Below are 20,000 nucleotides of genomic sequence, written 5' to 3'. Positions count from 1 at the left end.
TAGCTAGCGTTAAACTTATCTTATAAAAAAAACAATCAATCATAATCACTAGTTAACTACACATGGTTGATGATATTACTAGTTTATCTAGCCTGTCCTGCGTTGCATATAATCGCTTAGGTACACGTTGCTCCAACCATAAACATCAATGCCTTTCTTAAAATCAATACACAAGTATATATTTTGAAACCTGCATATTTAGTTAATATTGCCTGCTAACATGAATTTCTTTTAACTAGGGAAAATGTGTCACTTCTCTTGCAACAGAGTCAGGGTATATGCAGCAGTTTGGGCCGCCTGGCTCGTTGCGAACTGTGAAGACTATTTCTTCCAAACAAAGACAGCCGACTTCGCCAAACGGGGGATGATTTAACAAAAGCGCATTTGCGAAAAAAGCCCAATCGTTGCACGACTGTACCTAACCATAAACATCAATGCCTTTCTTAAAATCAATACACAGAAGTATATATTTTTAAACCTGCATATTTAGCTAAAAGAAATCCAGGTTAGCAGGCAATATTAACCAGGTGAAATTGTGTCAGTTCTCTTGCGTTCATTGCACGCAGAGTCAGGGTATATGCAACAGTTTGGGCCGCCTGGCTCGTTGCGAACTAATTAGCCCGAATTTTACGTAATTATGACATAACATTGAAGGTTGTGCAATGTAACAGCAGTATTTAGACTTATGGATGCCACCCGTTAGATAAAATACGGAACGGTTCCGTATTTCACTGAAAGAATAAACGTTTTGTTTTCGAGATGATAGTTTCCGGATTCGACCATATTAATGACCTAAGGCTCGTATTTCTGTGTGTTATTATATTATAATTAAGTCTATGATTTGATAGAGCAGTCTGACTGAGCGGTGGTAGGCACCAGCAGGCTCGTAAGCATTCATTCAAACAGCACTTTTGTGCGTTTGCTAGCAGCCCTTCACAATGCATTGCACTGTTTATCACTTCAAGCCTATCAACTCCCAAGATTAGGCTGGTGTAACCGATGTAAAATGGCTAGCTAGTTAGCCGGGTGCGCACTAATAGCGTTTCAAACGTCACTCGCTTTGAGACTTGGAGTAGTTGTTCCCCTTGCTCTACATGGGTAACGCTGCTTCGAGGGTGGCTGTTGTCGATGTGTTCCTGGTTCGAGCCCAGGTAGGAGCGAGGAGAGGGACGGAAGCTATACTGTTACACTGGCATTACTAAAGTGCCTATAAGAACATCCAATAGTCAAAGGTATATGAAATACAAATCGTATAGAGAGAAATAGTCCTATAATTCCTATAATAACTACAACCTAAAACTTCTTACCTGGGAATATTGAAGACTCATGTTAAAAGGAACCACCAGCTTTCATATGTTCTCATGTTCTGAGCAAGGAACTTAAACGTTAGCTTTCTTACATGGCACATATTGCACTTTTACTTTCTTCTCCAACACTGTGTTTTTGCATTATTTAAACCAAATTGAACATGTTTCATTATTTATTTGAGGCTAAATTGATTTTATTGATGTATTATATTAAGTTAAAATAAGTGTTCATTCAGTATTGTTGTTACTGTCATTATTACAAATAAATAAATGAATTAATAATAATAATAAAAAACACAACAACCGGCCGATTAATCGGCATCGGCTTTTTAAAAGCCTCCAATAATCGGCGTTGAAAAACCATAATCGGCCGACCTCTAATCTATACACACACACACTGACAGAACATATCTACACACACACAGCCAAACAACACACAGGCAGCAAGCACACACAGAGCCACGCTCAGACAAACACAGCCATACAACACACATACAGGCAGCAAGCACACACAAACATGGGAGACGAGAGAGGCAGGAAATGTATTCAGAGAGATGTTCAGCCCAGGTCCTGAAAGCACTAGGAAACCATTTTAACATAGAGCACCATATCTGTGTGTGTGTGTGTGTGTGTGTGTGATTGATTGACTATTTGATAGACTATATCAGTCCGCTGTCTGTCAGTCAGACTCATGTCTAAACTGCCTGTCTGATTGGTTGGCTGTCTGGTTTGATTGACAGCTTCCTTACCCAATGAGGAGTAGGAGCTGGGGCTCAGTCTCACTGGCCCCACCTGCCCGATGTGCCGCTGCTTAGCAACCGTTGCCGCATTAACATCTACATCGCTACGGGAACGCTGTAGGTAGCCCGGCGACGCCCCGCCCTTATGACCCGCCGGGACTGGTAGGGGAAGGGAGGATATATATATATATACACACAGACACATGCACATCACCACGTCCTGTACAACCACTTGCTGGCACATAACAGTAGATTCACGAAAGTATGTGGGAAAATGAACGGGTCTGGATACTTTCTGAATGCACTGTATATAATAAAACACAAACAACAACGTACACGCCACAAAATCATGTAATCAATACCGGAGAGGTAGTGTGTGTGTGTGTGTCTCACCTCTTCCAGGAGCAGCTGACCATTTAGATGACAGAGGACGACTGGGAAAGAGAGAGGAGAGAGAGAGAGCAGAGCAAGGAGAGAGAGCAGAGAGAGAGAGAGAGCAGAGAGAGACAGCAGAGAGAGAGACAGCAGAGAGAGAGACAGCACAGAGAGAGACAGCACAGAGAGCAGGGCGAGGAGAGAGAGCAGGGCGAGGAGAGAGAGCAGGGCGAGGAGAGAGAGCAGGGCGAGGAGAGAGAGCAGGGCGAGGAGAGAGAGCAGGGCGAGGAGAAAGAGCAGGGCGAGGAGAAAGAGCAGGGCGAGGAGAGAGAGCAGGGCGAGGAGAGAGAGCAGGGCGAGGAGAGAGAGCAGGGCGAGGAGAAAGAGCAGGGCGAGGAGAAAGAGCAGGGCGAGGAGAGCAGGGCGAGGAGAGAGAGCAGGGCGAGGAGAGAGAGCAGGGCGAGGAGAGAGAGCAGGGCGAGGAGAGAGAACAGGGCGAGGAGAGAGAGCAGACAGCGAGCAGAGAGCGCAGTCGAGGAGAGAGAGCAGAGAGCAGAGGAAAGGGCGAGAGAGCAGAATATTACTTTCCGGGTACCTCTGAGCCCCTCCTCTCAAAAAGGTATAGTTAAAGGTCAGGGGTCATTACTTAAGGCTCTCCTGTGATGAGGAAGAGGAGCGGTCGCTCTGAGGAAGAGACGTCACGCTCCCAGAACTCTTGAGAGATGATTGGAGGCTCTTCTGATAGGACGGTTCTAACGAGTTGAACAGAGAGTCCGCCTCCCCCGGGAAATGGTTCCTCAGACCCCAGTATGCCCTGAGAGAGAGAGAGGAGAGAGAGGAGAGAGGAGGAGGGAGAGAGAGAGGAGGAGGGAGAGAGAGAGAGAGAGTGAGAGTAAGAGAGGAGGAGGGAACGAGAGAGGAGGAGGGAGAGAGTAAGAGAGAGGAGGGAGAGAGAGGAGGAGGGAGAGAGAGAGAGTAGGAGAGAGAGAGAGAGTAAGAGAGGAGGAGGGAACGAGAGAGGAGGAGGGAGAAAGTAAGAGAGAGGAGGAGGGAGAGAGAGAGGAGGAGGGAGAGAGAGAGAGAGGAGGGAGAGAGAGAGAGAGAGGAGGAGGGAGCGAGAGAGAGGAGGAGGGAGCGAGAGAGAGGAGGAGGGAGCGAGAGAGAGGAGGAGGGAGCGAGAGAGAGGAGGGAGCGAGAGAGAGAAAGAGGAGTAGGGACAGAGAGAGAGAGAGGAGGGAGAGAGTAGGGACAGAGAGAGAGAGGAGGGAGAGAGAGAGAGAGGAGGAGGGAGAGAGAGAGAGGAGGAGGGAGAGAGAGAGAGGAGGAGGGAGAGAGAGAGAGAGAGAAAGAGAGGAGGAGAGAGAGGAGGAGGGAGAGAGAGGAGGAGGGAGAGAGAGAGAGGAGGAGGGAGAGAGAGAGAGGAGGAGGGAGAGAGAGAGAGAGAGAAAGAGAGGAGGAGAGAGAGGAGGAGGGAGAGAGAGGAGGAGGGAGAGAGAGAGAGGAGGAGGGAGAGAGAGAGGAGGAGGGAGAGAGAGAGGAGGAGGGAGAGAGAGAGAGGAGGAGGGAGAGAGAGAGAGGAGGAGGGAGAGAGAGAGAGAGAGAGGAGGGAGAGAGAGGAGGAGGGAGAGAGAGAGAGGAGGGAGAGAGGAGGGAGAGAGAGAGGAGGGAGAGAGAGAGGAGGGAGAGAGAGAGAAATAATGTGTGAGTATGTCTGTAGGAAAATGTGTGTGTGTGTGTGTGTGTGTGTGTGTGTGTGTGTGTGTGTGTGTGTGTGTGTGTGTGTGTGTGTGTGTAATGCCGAGTGTGTGTGTGTGTGTGTGTGTGTGTGTGTGTGTGTGTGTGTGTGTGTGTAATGCCGAGTGTGTGTGTGTAATGCCGAGTGTGTGTAATGCCGTGTGTGTGTGTGTGTAATGCTGAGTGTGTGTGTGTGTGTGTAATGCCGAGTGTGTGTGTGTAATGCCGAGTGTGTGTAATGCCGTGTGTGTGTGTGTGTAATGCTGAGTGTGTGTGTGTGTGTGTGTAATGCCGAGTGTGTGTGTGTATTCTTACTTGCGGGCCTCTACCCTGGCCTCTGCGTCGGCATCTGCGATTCCCTTCTTAATGCTGGCTACCATCACCGCTGTATGTCTGAGAGACAGCAAGACAAACTATTAGACCATGGTTACTGATCAAAACCTTAGAAAAACCTTGACAAAGTACAGGCTCAGTGAGCACAGCCTTGCCATTGAGAAGGGTAGACACAGGAAAACCTGGCTCCCTGTAGAGGAAAGGCTGTGCAGCCACTGCACCACAGCAGAACCTGAGACGGAGCTGCATTTCCTGACTAAATGTCTAAAATATAAAACAATTAGAGAGTGTAATTTCCCCAAATGTGAAACCCTTATTCAAGGTTTCAAAGACCTCTCTGATGAGGACAGGCTACCCGTCCTGCTGGGGGAGGACGCAGAGAGCTGTGGGTTGGCAGCATTGCTGCCTGCGATAAGTTGAGGGACAGTGTCTGACAGACCAATCAACCTGCACATGTCCTCTACTGTATGATTATTGTTATTGTTCAATGTGTGGTTATTTTGACCCTTGGTTATTGTTGTTACTGTTGTCCTCCGTTGACAATCTCGATTATTACCATTTTAACTAATGTTAATATTGTAAATGAATCATTTTAATTTCCAGAGTACGCTTTGTACATGGTTACGTCATGCAAATAACATGTGAATAAGATTCTACCAAGATCCCTTATCTGTGATGCTGTGTGTTGAACTCTCACCTGTCTAGAGTCTGGGTCTGCCACTCCTGTAGCAGCAGGTCCAAGAAGTCAAAACATTTCCTGAGGGAGGGAGAAACAACTTCTTCATCATTACTCCAGTCCTCTTCATCATCATTACTGTAATCATGTTCATCACGCTCACCTTCTGACGGCCACAGACTTGCAGGTGCAGTTACTGGTGATGAGGGGAATGAGTCTGGGAACGTGTGTGTGCTGCAGAGAGACAAATACACAAAAGGTCATTTTATTCTCTGTCTGTGTCTCTGTGTGTCTCTGTCTGTGTCTCTGTCTGTGTCTCTGTCTGTGTCTCTGTCTGTGTCTCTGTCTGTGTCTCTGTCTGTGTCTCTGTCTGTGTCTCTGTCTGTGTCTCTGTCTGTGTCTCTGTCTGTGTCTCTGTCTGTGTCTCTGTGTGTGTGGTCTAACTCACCCGTATGATGAAGCGTATAGCAGACACCCCTGAAGTGGCCATAACCTTGGCACAGTTAGGGATGAGGTTGAACAGGACAGGAAGAATGCCCTCGGCCCCATGGTCAAACTTATTACCCAACACTGTCGACAGGTGACTGGAGGGGGAGAGGGGGGAGAGAGAGAGACAGAGAGAGAGCGAGAGAGAGACAGAGAGAGACAGAGCGAGACAGAGCGAGACAGAGAGAGAGAGAGAGAGAGAGAGAGAGAGAGGAGAGAGAGAGAGAGAGAGAGAGGGGAGAGGAGAGGGAGAGAGGGAGGGGGGGGGAGAGGAGAGGGAGAGAGGGAGGGGGGGAGAGAGACGGGGGAGAGAGAGAGACGGGGAGAGAGAGAGACAGGGAGAGAGAGAGACGGGGAGAGAGAGAGACGGGGAGAGAGAGAGACGGGGAGAGAGAGAGACGGGGAGAGCGAGAGACGGGGAGAGCGAGAGACGGGGAGAGAGAGAGACGGGGAGAGCGAGAGACGGGGAGAGCGAGAGACGGGGAGAGCGAGAGACGGGGAGAGCGAGAGACGGGGAGAGCGAGAGACGGGGAGAGCGAGAGACGGGGAGAGAGAGACGGGGAGAGAGAGACGGGGAGAGAGAGACGGGGAGAGAGGGGAGAGAGAGGGGAGAGAGAGATTAAGTGTTACTTCCATTTTCCCAATTTCTGGGGGGGAGAAGTAATGTACAAAGAAGATGTGGAAAAAAGTATGTGTGTGTGTGTGAGTGTGTGTGTGGTACTCACGCCACAGTGATGCAGGCCTCTCGTACCACCTGTGATCGGAGGTCTTTAGCTGACAGTTTGAACGCTCCGTCCAACAGCCTCAGGTGTTGGTAGAAACACTCGTACTCCGTCGCCCCGGCAACAATCAGCGAGCGGATCTTCTTCATTGCGGCGGCTCTCTGGTCCCAGTCATGTTTATCATCAGAACAGATCTCCCTGATCTTATTCAGATTATCCTCCAGGTCACGAGATGAGTAGATCTGACACACACAGACAGACAGACAGACAAACAGACAGGACAGACCGGACAGACAGACCAGACAGACAGACCAGACAGACGAGACAAGAGAGAAGCGAGGGAGACAAGCGAGAGAAGAGAGAGAGAGAGAGATTTATTTCACACTAGTGATGGTATACAAACGTCGTGTCTACATTGCTTGCAGTCCTGGTACTAATGCACAGTAGTGTGTGTTACCTGTACTGTGGGGACGTCAGTGAAAGCTTTGATGAAGTCTTCCTCATCAATGCCCCCAGTTCCATCCTTAGACGCACCTAGAGACAGATAGGTCAGAGGTCAGAGAACGTGTATACCCCAGTCTGAGTGACACTATAAGTTGCCCCACCCAAGTACCATCTGACCTGATTCAACTATACTATTAATGTACTAGAGCAGGGCTGTCCAACCCTGGAACAGGAAGTTAAAACCTCCAGGAGGGTAGCTCTCCAGGAACAGGGTTGGAGTTAAAACCTACAGGAGGGTATCTCTCCAGGAACAGGGTTGGAGTTAAAACCTACAGCAGGGTATCTCTCCAGGAACAGGGTTGGAGTTAAAACCTACAGGAGGGTATCTCTCCAGGAACAGGGTTGGACTTAAATCCTACAGGAGGGTATCTCTCCAGGAACAGGGTTGGTGTTAAAACCTACAGGAGGGTCTCTCTCCAGGAACAGGGTTGGAGTTTAAACCTACAGGAGGGTCTCTCTCCAGGAACGGGGTTGGAGTTAAAACCTACAGGACGGTATCTCTCCAGGAACAGGGTTGGAGTTAAAACCTACAGCAGGGTATCTCTCCAGGAACAGGGTTGGAGTTAAAACCTACAGGAGGGTTTCTCTCCAGGAACAGGGTTGGAGTTAAAACCTACAGGAGGGTTTCTCTCCAGGAACAGGGTTGGAGTTAAAACCTACAGGAGGGTATCTCTCCAGGAACAGGGTTGGAGTTAAAACCTACAGCAGGGTATCTCTCCAGGAACAGGGTTGGAGTTAAAACCTACAGGAGGGTATCTCTCCAGGAACAGGGTTGGAGTTTAAACCTACAGGAGGGTATCTCTCCAGGAACAGGGTTGGAGTTAAAACCTACTGGACGGTATCTCTCCAGGAACAGGGTTGGAGTTAAAACCTACAGGAGGGTATCTCTCCAGGAACAGGGTTGGAGTTAAAACCTACAGGAGGGTATCTCTCCAGGAACAGGGTTGGAGTTAAAACCTACAGGAGGGTATCTCTCCAGGAACAGGGTTGGAGTTAAAACCTACAGGAGGGTATCTCTCCAGGAACAGGGTTGGAGTTAAATCCTACTGGACGGTATCTCTCCAGGAACAGGGTGGAGTTAAAACCTACAGGAGGGTATCTCTCCAGGAACAGGGTTGGAGTTAAAACCTACAGGAGGGTATCTCTCCAGGAACAGGGTTGGAGTTAAAACCTACAGGAGGGTATCTCTCCAGGAACAGGGTTGGAGTTAAAACCTACAGGAGGGTATCTCTCCAGGAACAGGGTGGAGTTAAAACCTACAGGAGGGTATCTCTCCAGGAACAGGGTGGAGTTAAAACCTACAGGAGGGTAGATCTCCAGGAACAGGGTTGGAGTTAAAACCTACAGGAGGGTAGATCTCCAGGAACAGGGTTGGAGTTAAAACCTACAGGAGGGTATCTCTCCAGGAACAGGGTTGGAGTTAAAACCTACAGGAGGGTATCTCTCCAGGAACAGGGTTGGAGTTAAAACCTACAGGAGGGTATCTCTCCAGGAACGGGGTTGGAGTTAAAACCTACAGGAGGGGGGCTCTCCAGGAACGGGGTTGGAGTATAAACCTACTGGAGGGTTTCTCTCCAGGAACAGGGTTGGAGTTTAAACCTACTGGAGGGTTTCTCTCCAGGAACAGGGTTGGAGTTAAAACCTACTGGAGGGTTTCTCTCCAGGAACAGGGTTGGAGTTTAAACCTACTGGAGGGTTTCTCTCCAGGAACAGGGTTGGAGTTAAAACCTACTGGAGGGTTTCTCTCCAGGAACAGGGTTGGAGTTTAAACCTACTGGAGGGTTTCTCTCCAGGAACAGGGTTGGAGTTAAAACCTACAGGAGGGTATCTCTCCAGGAACAGGGTTGGAGTTAAAACCTACAGGAGGGTATCTCTCCAGGAACAGGGTTGGAGTTAAAACCTCCAGGAGGGTATCTCTCCAGGAACAGGGTTGGAGTTAAAACCTCCAGGAGGGTATCTCTCCAGGAACAGGGTTGGAGTTAAAACCTACAGGAGGGTATCTCTCCAGGAACAGGGTTGGAGTTAAAACCTACAGGAGGGTATCTCTCCAGGAACAGGGTTGGAGTTAAAACCTACAGGAGGGTATCTCTCCAGGAACAGGGTTGGAGTTTAAACCTACAGGAGGGTATCTCTCCAGGAACAGGGTTGGAGTTAAAACCTACAGGAGGGTATCTCTCCAGGAACAGGGTTGGAGTATAAACCTACAGGAGGGTATCTCTCCAGGAACAGGGTTGGAGTTAAAACCTACAGGAGGGTATCTCTCCAGGAACAGGGTTGGAGTATAAACCTACAGGAGGTATCTCTCCAGGAACAGGGTTGGAGTTAAAACCTACAGGAGGGTAGATCTCCAGGAACAGGGTTGGAGTTAAAACCTACAGGAGGGTGTCTCTCCAGGAACAGGGTTGGAGTTAAAACCTACAGGAGGGTATCTCTCCAGGAACAGGGTTGGAGTTAAAACCTACAGGAGGGTAGCTCTCCAGGAACAGGGTTGGAGTGAAACAAACCCCTTCCACACATCTCTCACCCAATACAGAACCCTGTGGGTTGGTTCATCATCACCATCATTTACAGAACTAAAACAAGCCTGAGAGGTGATGACCGATAGAATAGCAGAGATGTGACTGGTGATGACAGATAGAAGAGCAGAGATGTGACTGATGATGACAGATAGAAGAGCAGAGATGTGACTGATGATGACAGATAGAAGAGCAGAGATGTGACTGGTGATGACCGATAGAAGAGCAGAGATGTGACTGATGATGACCGATAGAAGAGCAGAGATGTGACTGGTGATGACAGATAGAAGAGCAGAGATGTGACTGGTGATGACAGATAGAAGAGCAGAGATGTGACTGGTGATGACAGATAGAACCAGAGATGTGACTGGTGATGACAGATAGAAGAGCAGAGATGTGACTGGTGATGACAGATAGAAGAGCAGAGATGTGACTGGTGATGACAGATAGAACCAGAGATGTGACTGGTGATGACAGATAGAAGAGCAGAGATGTGACTGGTGATGACAGATAGAAGAGCAGAGATGTGACTGGTGATGACAGATAGAAGAGCAGAGATGTGACTGGTGATGACAGATAGAACCAGAGATGTGACTGGTGATGACCGATAGAACCAGAGATGTGACTGGTGATGACCGATAGAAGAGCAGAGATGTGACTGGTGATGACCGATAGAAGAGCAGAGATGTGACTGGTGATGACCGATAGAAGAGCAGAGATGTGACTGGTGATGACAGATAGAACCAGAGATGTGACTGGTGATGACCGATAGAAGAGCAGAGATGTGACTGGTGATGACCGATAGAAGGGCAGAGATGTGACTGGTGATGACCGATAGAAGAGCAGAGATGTGACTGGTGATGACCGATAGAAGAGCAGAGATGTGACTGGTGATGACAGATAGAAGAGCAGAGATGTGACTGGTGATGACAGATAGAAGAGCAGAGATGTGACTGGTGATGACCGATAGAAGAGCAGAGATGTGACTGGTGATGACAGATAGAAGGGCAGAGATGTGACTGGTGATGACAGATAGAAGAGCAGAGATGTGACTGGTGATGACAGATAGAAGAGCAGAGATGTGACTGGTGATGACAGATAGAACCAGAGAGATGTGACTGGTGATGACAGATAGAACCAGAGAGATGTGACTGGTGATGACAGATAGAGCCACAGAGATATGACTGGTGATGACAGATAGAACCAGAGATATGACTGATGATGACAGATAGAAGAGCAGAGATGTGACTGATGATGACAGATAGAAGAGCAGAGATGTGACTGGTGATGACAGATAGAAGAGCAGAGATGTGACTGGTGATGACAGATAGAACCAGAGATATGACTGATGATGACAGATGGAACCAGAGATGTGACTGATGATGACAGATGGAACCAGAGATGTGACTGATGATGACAGATGGAACCAGAGATGTGACTGATGATGACAGATGGAACCAGAGATGTGACTGATGATGACAGATAGAACCAGAGATGTGACTGGTGATGACAGATAGAAGAGCAGAGATGTGACTGGTGATGACAGATAGAAGAGCAGAGATGTGACTGGTGATGACAGATAGAAGAGCAGAGATGTGACTGGTGATGACCGATAGAAGAGCAGAGATGTGACTGGTGATGACCGATAGAAGAGCAGAGATGTGACTGGTGATGACAGATAGAAGAGCAGAGATGTGACTGGTGATGACAGATAGAAGAGCAGAGATGTGACTGGTGATGACAGATAGAAGAGCAGAGATGTGACTGGTGATGACAGATAGAAGAGCAGAGATATGACTGGTGATGACAGATAGAAGAGCAGAGATATGACTGATGGTGATGACAGATAGAAGAGCAGAGATATGACTGGTGATGACAGATAGAAGAGCAGAGATGTGACTGGTGATGACAGATAGAAGAGCAGAGATGTGACTGGTGATGACAGATAGAAGAGCAGAGATGTGACTGGTGATGACAGATAGAAGAGCAGAGATGTGACTGGTGATGACAGATAGAAGAGCAGAGATATGACTGGTGATGACAGATAGAAGAGCAGAGATGTGACTGGTGATGACAGATAGAAGAGCAGAGATAGAAGAGCAGAGATATGACTGATGGTGACAGATGGAACCAGAGATATGACTGGTGATGACAGATAGAAGAGCAGAGATATGACTGGTGATGACAGATAGAAGAGCAGAGATATGACTGATGGTGATGACAGATGAAAAAGCTCCTGTGAAGTAGCCAGAAAAAGAGGTGAGGAAGGGGGAGAGGAGAGGAGGGGGGGAGAAGAAGGGAGGTAAACAAGGCTGGACTTCCATGTAAATAGGATCCTGCCTCTGAGGGGGGGAGAGGTGAGGGGGGAGAGGTGAGGAAGGGGGAGGAGAGGAAGGGGAGAGGAAGGGAGGTAAACAAGGCTGGACTTCCATGTAAATAGGATCCTGCCTCTGAGGGGGGGGAGAGGTGAGGGGGGGGAGAGGTGAGGAAGGGGGAGGAGAGGAAGGGGAGAGGTGAGGAGGGTGGTGAGGAGAGGAAGGGGGAGAGGAAGGGGGAGAGGAAGGGAGGTAAACAAGGCTGGACTTCCATGTAAATAGAATCCTGCCTCTGAGGGGGGGGAGAGGTGAGGAAGGGGGAGGAGAGGAAGGGGAGAGGTGAGGAGGGTGGTGAGGTGAGGAGAGGAAGGGGAGAGGTGAGGAGGGTGGTGAGGAGAGGAAGGGGGAGAGGAAGGGGGAGAGGAAGGGAGGTAAACAAGGCTGGACTTCCATGTAAATAGAATCCTGCCTCTTACCTCCGATCTTGGAACCAATCGGGTTGGGTCTTCGTGCAGCAGAGGACTCTGATGACTTCTTGGGGACCTTGGGGACTTTAAAGGCAGCCTGAGCACGGTTCCCATCTGCACTGTCCGCGTCATCCTCAAAACTACGGTCTGAGAGCGAGAGAGATGGATAGAGAGAGATAAACAACATTCTTAGTGCCATCGTTATCAGACTTCTAGTATTTCCCTAAAGTAGTTGAAGGGGGGAGAGGTGAGGAGGGGGGAGGAGGGGACGAGGAGAGTTGAGGAGGGGACGAGGAGAGTTGAGGAGGGGACGAGGAGAGTTGAGGAGGGGACGAGGAGAGTTGAGGGGGGAGGAGAGGAGGGGGAGGAGAGGTGATGAAGGTGAGGAGGGGGGGAGGAGAGGTGAGGAGGTGAGGAGGAGAGGTGAGGAGGGGGGGGAGAGATGAGGGGGAGGAGAGGCGAGGAGGGGGGAAGAGAGGCGAGGAGGGGGGAGGAGGGGCGAGGAAGGGGGGGGGGAGAGGAAGGGGGGAGAGGAAGGGGGGAGGGGGAGAGGTGAGGGGGGAGGAGAGGTGAGGGGGAGGAGAGGAAGGGGGGAGAGGAAGGGGGGAGAGGAAGGGGGGAGAGGAAGGGGGAGGGGAAGGGGGAGGAGAGGTGAGGGAGAGGAAGGGGGGAGAGGAAGGGGGAGGGGAAGGGGGAGGGGAAGGGGGAGGGGAAGGGGGAGGGGGAGGAGAGGAAGGGGGGAGAGGAAGGGGGAGGAGAGGTGAGGGAGAGGAGAGGAAGGGGGGAGAGGAAGGGGGAGGGGAGGCAAGGAAGGGGGGAGGGGGAGAGGAAGGGGGAGAGGAAGAGGTGAGGGGGAGGAGAGGAGAGGAAGGGGGGAGAGGAAGGGGGGAGAGGAAGGGGGAGAGGAAGGGGGAGGGGGGAGGAGAGGTGAGGGAGAGGAAGGGGGAGGGGAAGGGGGGAGGAGAGGTGAGGGAGGGGGGAGGAGAGGTGAGGGAGGGGGAGAGGGGAGGAGGAGAGGTGAGGGAGGGGGAGAGGGGAGGAGGAGAGGTGAGGGAGGGGGGAGAGGAGAGGAAAGGGGAGGAGAGGTGAGGGAGGGGGGAGAGGAGAGGGAGGGGGGAGAGGAGAGGAAGGGGGGAGAGGAGAGGAAGGGGGGAGGGGAGAGGAAGGGGGGCGGGGAGAGGAGAGGAAGGGGGGCGGGGAGAGGAGAGGAAGGGGGGCGGGGGAGAGGAAGGGGGGAGAGGTGAGGAGGAGGGAGAGGAGTGGGGGGAGGAGAGATGAGGAGGAGGGAGAGGAGTGGGGAGAGGAGAGGAAGGGGGGGAGAGGTGAGGAGGAGGGAGAGGAGTGGGGGAGGAGAGATGAGGAAGGGGAGCGGGGGAGAGGAAGGGAGGAGGGGGAGAGGAAGGGAGGAGGGGGAGAGGAAGGGAGGGTCTTGGCTGTAGAATAGAGCAGATTCAGTGCTGATCAGTCATCAATAGTAAACAACAGAAACACAGAGGCCACTGGCTGCAGCGACAGCAGCTAATACTCTCTCTCTCTCCAACACACATCAAACACCCCGCCAAACACCCTGCCAAACACCCCGCCAAACACCCAGCAAAACACCCAGCAAAACACCCCGCAAAACACCCCGCAAAACACCCAGCAAAACACCCAGCAAAACACCCCGCAAAACACCCAGCAAAACACCCAGCAAAACACCCAGCAAAACACCCCGCCAAACACCCAGCCAAACACCCCGCAAAACACCCCGCAAAACACCCAGCAAAACACCCGCAAAACACCCCGCCAAACACCCCGCCAAACACCCAGCAAAACACCCCGCCAAACACCCAGCTACACAACAATCACTAACAGTGAATTAGCGAAGGGCGGTATAGTGTATTTTACTATATACTGGTAGTGGATGCACGGAGCGGTTTGGTCCCGGACCGACATATCGGCAAAATGCAGACCATCAAAAAACATGCGATTCATATCAGGGACGTGAAACTAGTTTTCCTTTACACATTCGGCAGAAAATAGTTTAATCAGATGACAACAGAAGTGCAACTATTTTGCTAGTAAGCCAATAAAATGAGCTTACAAAGAAAGTAAGGTCGTTTTTGCAAAAACGATGCACGGCCAGGTTTATCATTGAAAGAATGTAGCCAGATACATTTTCAAATGTTTTGCTTGTAGTTAATGTTGCATTTTAACTTGTTACCGGAGAAAAACTACACTGGGAAAAAATTAGCCTCCAAAGATATTTCCTCTGAGTGGAGTAGTGTAAATGAAGCACGAAATGAGTCCTTCTACCTTCATGATTTGGAGCGAACACGAACCGAAGCAGAATTTACAATAACAAGCATTTTATATCTGATTTTACAAAACGCAGGAAGTTATTTTTAATGTTTTTTTTAGATGTTTTTTTCTGTATGAAAAAATGCTGAGTCCTGCATTAACATGACCCCTGGCACAACCAACACATCAAAACACACCCACCCACATAACCCACACCATCAAAACACACCCACCCACATAACCCACACCATCAAACACACCCACCCACATAACCCACACCATCAAAACACACCCACCCACATAACCCACACCATCAAAACACACCCACCCAAATAACCCACACCATCAAACACACCCACCCAAATAACCCACACCATCAAAACACACCCACCCAAATAACCCACACCATCAAACACACCCACCCACATAACCCACACCATCAAAACACACCCACCCACATAACCCACACCATCAAACACACCCACCCACATAACCCACACCATCAAACACACCCACCCAAATAACCCACACCATCAAACACACCCACCCACATAACCCACACCATCAAACACACCCACCCAAATAACCCACACCATCAAAACACACCCACCCACATAACCCACACCATCAAACACACCCACCCACACCATCAAAACACACCCACCCAAATAACCCACACCATCAAACACACCCACCCACATAACCCACACCATCAAACACACCCACCCACATAACCCACACCATCAAACACACCCACCCACATAACCAACACATCAAACACACCCACCCAAATAACCCACACCATCAAACACACCCACCCAAATAACCCACACCATCAAAACACACCCAGCCCTTATTCACACAAAATGAACCCAGCACTAATGCATGCTCTTTCAGAAACAGACACCGGGCCCTGCCCTGCACTCACAGTCACAGATGCGTTTGCAGATGAGGCGCCGCATGCCTCCAGTAGGGCGTGGTTTTGGGTCGCCACCTTCTTCTCAGACCCGTACCCCAACACACCCTCCCACCCCATACACACACCCCTCAAAATGGATCTACACACACCTTACTGCCATCCGAAAAACCCTCCACCCATATCACTGATGGCATTTTGTCTCTCCCTCTCCCTTCCTCTCTCTCGCTCTCTTCCTCTCTCTCGCTCTCTCCCTTTCTCTCTCTCTCTCCCTCAATCCCTCTTCTCCCCTCCTTCCCTCTCCGGCCAGGCAGCCAATCAGCGCAGCGACGACATCATGCTGTAGAAGTCAGTGCGGAGGAAGGGGAGTGTGTGAGTGTGTGTGTGTGTAAGTGAAGCCCCTGGAAAACTAACATGGTTTCTCTAGCCTCCCTCACAGCAGCTAACCTAAGCTCATTACCATCAACACACACACACACACACACACACACACACACACACACACACACACACACACACACACACACACACACAACAAAGTGCCTAATCATATTTCACATATTCTGATATCCATAGAACTAAGACTCCACACACACAGAGAACAAAAGGCTGAGTGGGCCGTGGTGGTGTAGAGATCAGACCAGGGGGGAGAAGAGACAGAGGGGAGGTGTGGGGGGCACACCCCTCCAGCTGAGACCTGCTGTTTAAACCCCCCCCCAGTACCATCTCAGGACAGAGAGAGTGCAAAGCTGTCATCAAGACAAAGGGTGGCTACTTTGAAGAATATAAAATATATTTTGATTTGTTTAACACTTTTTGGGGTTACTACATGATTCCATGTGTGTTATTTCATAGTATATGTCTTCGTTATTATTCTACAATGTAGAAAATAGTAACAAAGAAAAACCCTGGGAGTAAGTAGGTGTGTCCAAACTTTTGACTGGTAGTGTACAATATGTATTTGATTAAACATGACTTATTTTGGGGCCTTTTTTCTGCAATTAGCCCACACAAACACATTGAATAACAGATTGACTATGTGGAACAGATAGTCCCCCAAATAAATATCAAAAGGAAGTTTATTCTGAAATGTCTCTCCTATATCTGAGTGATATAAGAAAGATCACAATATGTATTTAATCCCATATTTTTGGCATTAAACAGTCTCAACATGTGTGACTCGTTTCAGGAAACTAGGCATATGTCATGAGTCACGACTTCACAGGAGGCATTTGAATGTAAACTTTGTAAAAAATTTTTTTATCAAAATGCGTTTTTTTATTGCAGAAATGCCTTCTGGAACATGTGAACTCTGATGTGCCTTAACAACAAACTGGTACGACATCTGTAAATACCAATAAAATTGTTAAATTACGAACCTAGTTGGTTTAGCCACAGAAAAAGTCAGCAACCTTTCCGGAAGCCATGATTGGCTGAGATAATGAGTGGGCTGGACATGCCTAGAGAGGAGAGAGGATTGGTCTGCTATATAGCATGCTTCTGTCTATTTGAGCTGGTCAGTATGTCTAGGTAATCCTGTCTAACGCAGCTTTAAATAAAATCTATATATCACGTAGTAGAACTGCATCAGTGTTGCTCTCCACTTTCTGGAGGACCGACTTTTGAAACCAGTGGAATTATAGTACGACAGCTAAGGAGATGGAGAAAACACCTGTCTCTGGATTACATCTTTAAACTAAAGGGCAACCATGGCATCTGTGAGAGGGAGAAGCGTCCATCCACGATGTACACGGGTAAGAAAGTCTAGCTAGCTACATTTTCAGATATTTCACATTTCTAAATTAGACAGAGTCATTTTCATTTCAAGTTAAAGTGTACTGTTAGCTAGCTAACGTTACGAGTATGATCTCATTATTTGTATCTCGGAGTCATTTGCGTTGCTCTGGTTATCTACTCCGATTTCAGAGCACTCTCGTCTGAGTGTGCCAGAGCGCAGAATAACTGACGAATTTATGAACGCTCAACACCCGCTGAATATGGCCGGTGTCAGTAAACATTGAAATAAGCATAAATTGTTGCCAGCAGCACAGTTGCTGTCACCAACACTCTGGATAACATGTAAACAGCCTAACCAGCTCTGCTAGGGCGAGTAAAATGGTCAGTGAGCTGTTCTCTCATTTGTGTCTGGAAGAAGCTAGCAAGCTAGCCAACTTGCCAGTTAGCTTGGGTGCTTGACTGCTGTTGTCAGTATCAACCCTTAAAAAGATGGGTGGAGCTAAAGCTTAAGAGGGTGTGAACCATGCTAAATGGGTGGAGCTAAAGCTTAAGAGGGTGTGAACCATGTTAAATGGGTGGAGCTAAAGCTTAAGAGGGTGTGAACCATGCTAAATGGGTGGAGCTAAAGCTTAAGAGGGTGTGAACCATGCTAAATGGGTGGAGCTAAAGCTTAAGAGGGTGTGAACCATGCTAAATGGGTGGAGCTAAAGCTTAAGAGGGTGTGAACCATGCTAAATGGGTGGAGATAAAGCTTAAGAGGGTGTGAACCATGCTAAATGGGTGGAGCTAAAGCTTAAGAGGGTGTGAACCATGCTAAATGGGTGGAGCTAAAGCTTAAGAGGGTGAGAACCATGCTAAATGGGTGGAGCTAAAGCTTAAGAGGGTGTGAACCACGCTAAATGGGTGGAGCTAAAGCTTAAGAGGGTGTGAACCATGCTAAATGGGTGGAGCTAAAGCTTAAGAGGGTGTGAACCATGCTAAATGGGTGGAGCTAAAGCTTAAGAGGGTGTGAACCATGCTAAATGGGTGGAGCTAAAGCTTAAGAGGGTGAGAACCACGCTAAATGGGTGGAGCTAAAGCTTAAGAGGGTGTGAACCACGCTAAATGGGTGGAGCTAAAGCTTAAGAGGGTGTGAACCACGCTAAATGGGTGGAGCTAAAGCTTAAGAGGGTGTGAACCATGCTAAATGGGTGGAGCTAAAGCTTAAGAGGGTGTGAACCATGCTAAATGGGTGGAGCTAAAGCTTAAGAGGGTGTGAACCATGCTAAATGGGTGGAGCTAAAGCTTAAGAGGGTGTGAACCATGCTAAATGGGTGGAGCTAAAGCTTAAGAGGGTGTGAACCATGCTAAATGGGTGGAGCTAAAGCTTAAGAGGGTGTGAACCATGCTAAATGGGTGGAGCTAAAGCTTAAGAGGGTGTGAACCATGCTAAATGGGTGGAGCTAAAGCTTAAGAGGGTGTGAACCATGCTAAATGGGTGGAGCTAAAGAAGAGCTCTCCAGTAGATAGCAAAACATCCAAAGGCCATTTTCTCAGAAGTGAGGTTACAAGTTAATCAACTTTCAAAGCATAATCACTTTCCCATTGTTCCTCAAATTCAGTGTATGAGATACCACTTTGTAGCTCTGTGTCTCTGCTTTCATCTAAAGTAAAAAATACCATTTTGCCACATAAGACCGAATCAAGGTGGTCGGTCACATATACCCATTTATTTTTTATTTTTCAACTGGTACCAGGAGACCTTCAGACGAGTCTTGTGAGGCCTGTGGGCGTCCCAGAACAAAACATGTACATGTTCGTGAGAGTCTCCCCTTCGCACAGAGGATAGTATTAGTGTGTAGCCCAAACGGTTTGGATGCTACTGACAGAAGTTGTACCTGCTTAAGACGAATCATCTGACACTTGTAGAGCAAAACGGAGAACGCCATCGTGATCGTGCCAGTCTCATCTTCCCATAGAGGGGGCATAATAGTTTGTAGGCCAAACCGTTCCGGATGCCATTAATGATTTTATGAAAAGACCGATTTTTCACATTTTTTGACGGTATGACGGAATGAGACGGTAGTTTATGTTTTTGATTAATGAAAGTTCTACATTTGCTTTATGAGTAGTGAGTGATCCCAGGGTGCTTTATGAGTAGTGAGTGATCCCAGGGTGCTTTATGAGCAGCGAGTGATCCCAGAGTGCTTTATGAGTAGCGAGTGATCCCAGGGTGCTTTATGAGCAGCGAGTGATCCCAGGGTGCTTTATGAGCAGTGAGTGATCCCAGGGTGCTTTATGAGCAGTGAGTGATCCCAGGGTGCTTTATGAGTAGTGAGTGATCCCAGGGTGCTTTATGAGCAGCGAGTGATCCCAGGGTGCTTTATGAGTAGTGAGTGATCCCAGAGTGCTTTATGAGTAGTGAGTGATCCCAGGGTGCTTTATGAGTAGTGAGTGATCCCAGGGTGTTTTATGAGTAGTGAGTGATCTCAGGGTGCTTTATGAGCAGTGAGTGATCCCAGGGTGCTTTATGAGTAGTGAGTGATCCCAGGGTGCTTTATGAGTAGTGAGTGATCCCAGGGTGCTTTATGAGTAGTGAGTGATGTCAGGGTGCTTTATGGGTAGTGAGGGACCCTACAGTGGTAACACATACATTCTAAATGATTTCAATGGGTCGTTCTCCATTCTGATTGGTTTATAATGTTCCATTCAACTCTAACCTAAAATAATTTCCTGCATTTCCATCAATTTCTGCATTTCCTGCACTCATGTTTATTCTAATTCTATAGTTAAATAACAGAGGGCACTTTGAATACAGTGTTGTTTGACATGACAACGAATGAAAATGCAATGGACGAGTTATTGTGACAGGGTAGGAACCAAAGTGATGTTCAGTGTTTCCTAGGGAACCCT

The 20,000-nt window shown here is 48.7% G+C and overlaps 1 protein-coding gene across 33 annotated transcripts in view; it reads right to left on the bottom strand.

Annotated features, from left to right (window-relative positions):
* Positions 1–20,000, bottom strand: part of LOC106592465 (CLIP-associating protein 2) — a 129,636-nt gene that overhangs the window by 49,434 nt on the left and 60,202 nt on the right. For 27 of the 33 annotated variants that reach the window (XM_082961304.1, XM_082961301.1, XM_082961305.1 and 24 more), the window contains 10 exons: positions 12,185–12,322; positions 6,831–6,907; positions 6,377–6,615; positions 5,614–5,749; positions 5,329–5,399; positions 5,187–5,246; positions 4,472–4,549; positions 3,069–3,236; positions 2,441–2,481; positions 2,057–2,206 (listed from right to left, as the gene is read on the bottom strand). In XM_082961304.1, coding sequence (XP_082817430.1) covers positions 2,057–2,206; positions 2,441–2,481; positions 3,069–3,236; positions 4,472–4,549; positions 5,187–5,246; positions 5,329–5,399; positions 5,614–5,749; positions 6,377–6,615; positions 6,831–6,907; positions 12,185–12,322 — 1,158 coding nt within the window. Of the gene's footprint in view, positions 1–2,056; positions 2,207–2,440; positions 2,482–3,068; positions 3,237–4,471; positions 4,550–5,186; positions 5,247–5,328; positions 5,400–5,613; positions 5,750–6,376; positions 6,616–6,830; positions 6,908–12,184; positions 12,323–15,383; positions 15,433–20,000 lie in introns of those variants that run through there. The other 6 variants (XM_082961328.1, XM_082961330.1, XM_082961331.1 and 3 more) reach the window with 2 other exon arrangements.

Source organism: Salmo salar, chromosome 14 (genome assembly GCF_965601325.2).
Source record: "Salmo salar chromosome 14, fSalSal1, whole genome shotgun sequence".
NCBI classification, from domain to species: domain Eukaryota; kingdom Metazoa; phylum Chordata; class Actinopteri; order Salmoniformes; family Salmonidae; genus Salmo; species Salmo salar.
This window is presented reverse-complemented; position numbering and strand designations above follow the sequence as displayed.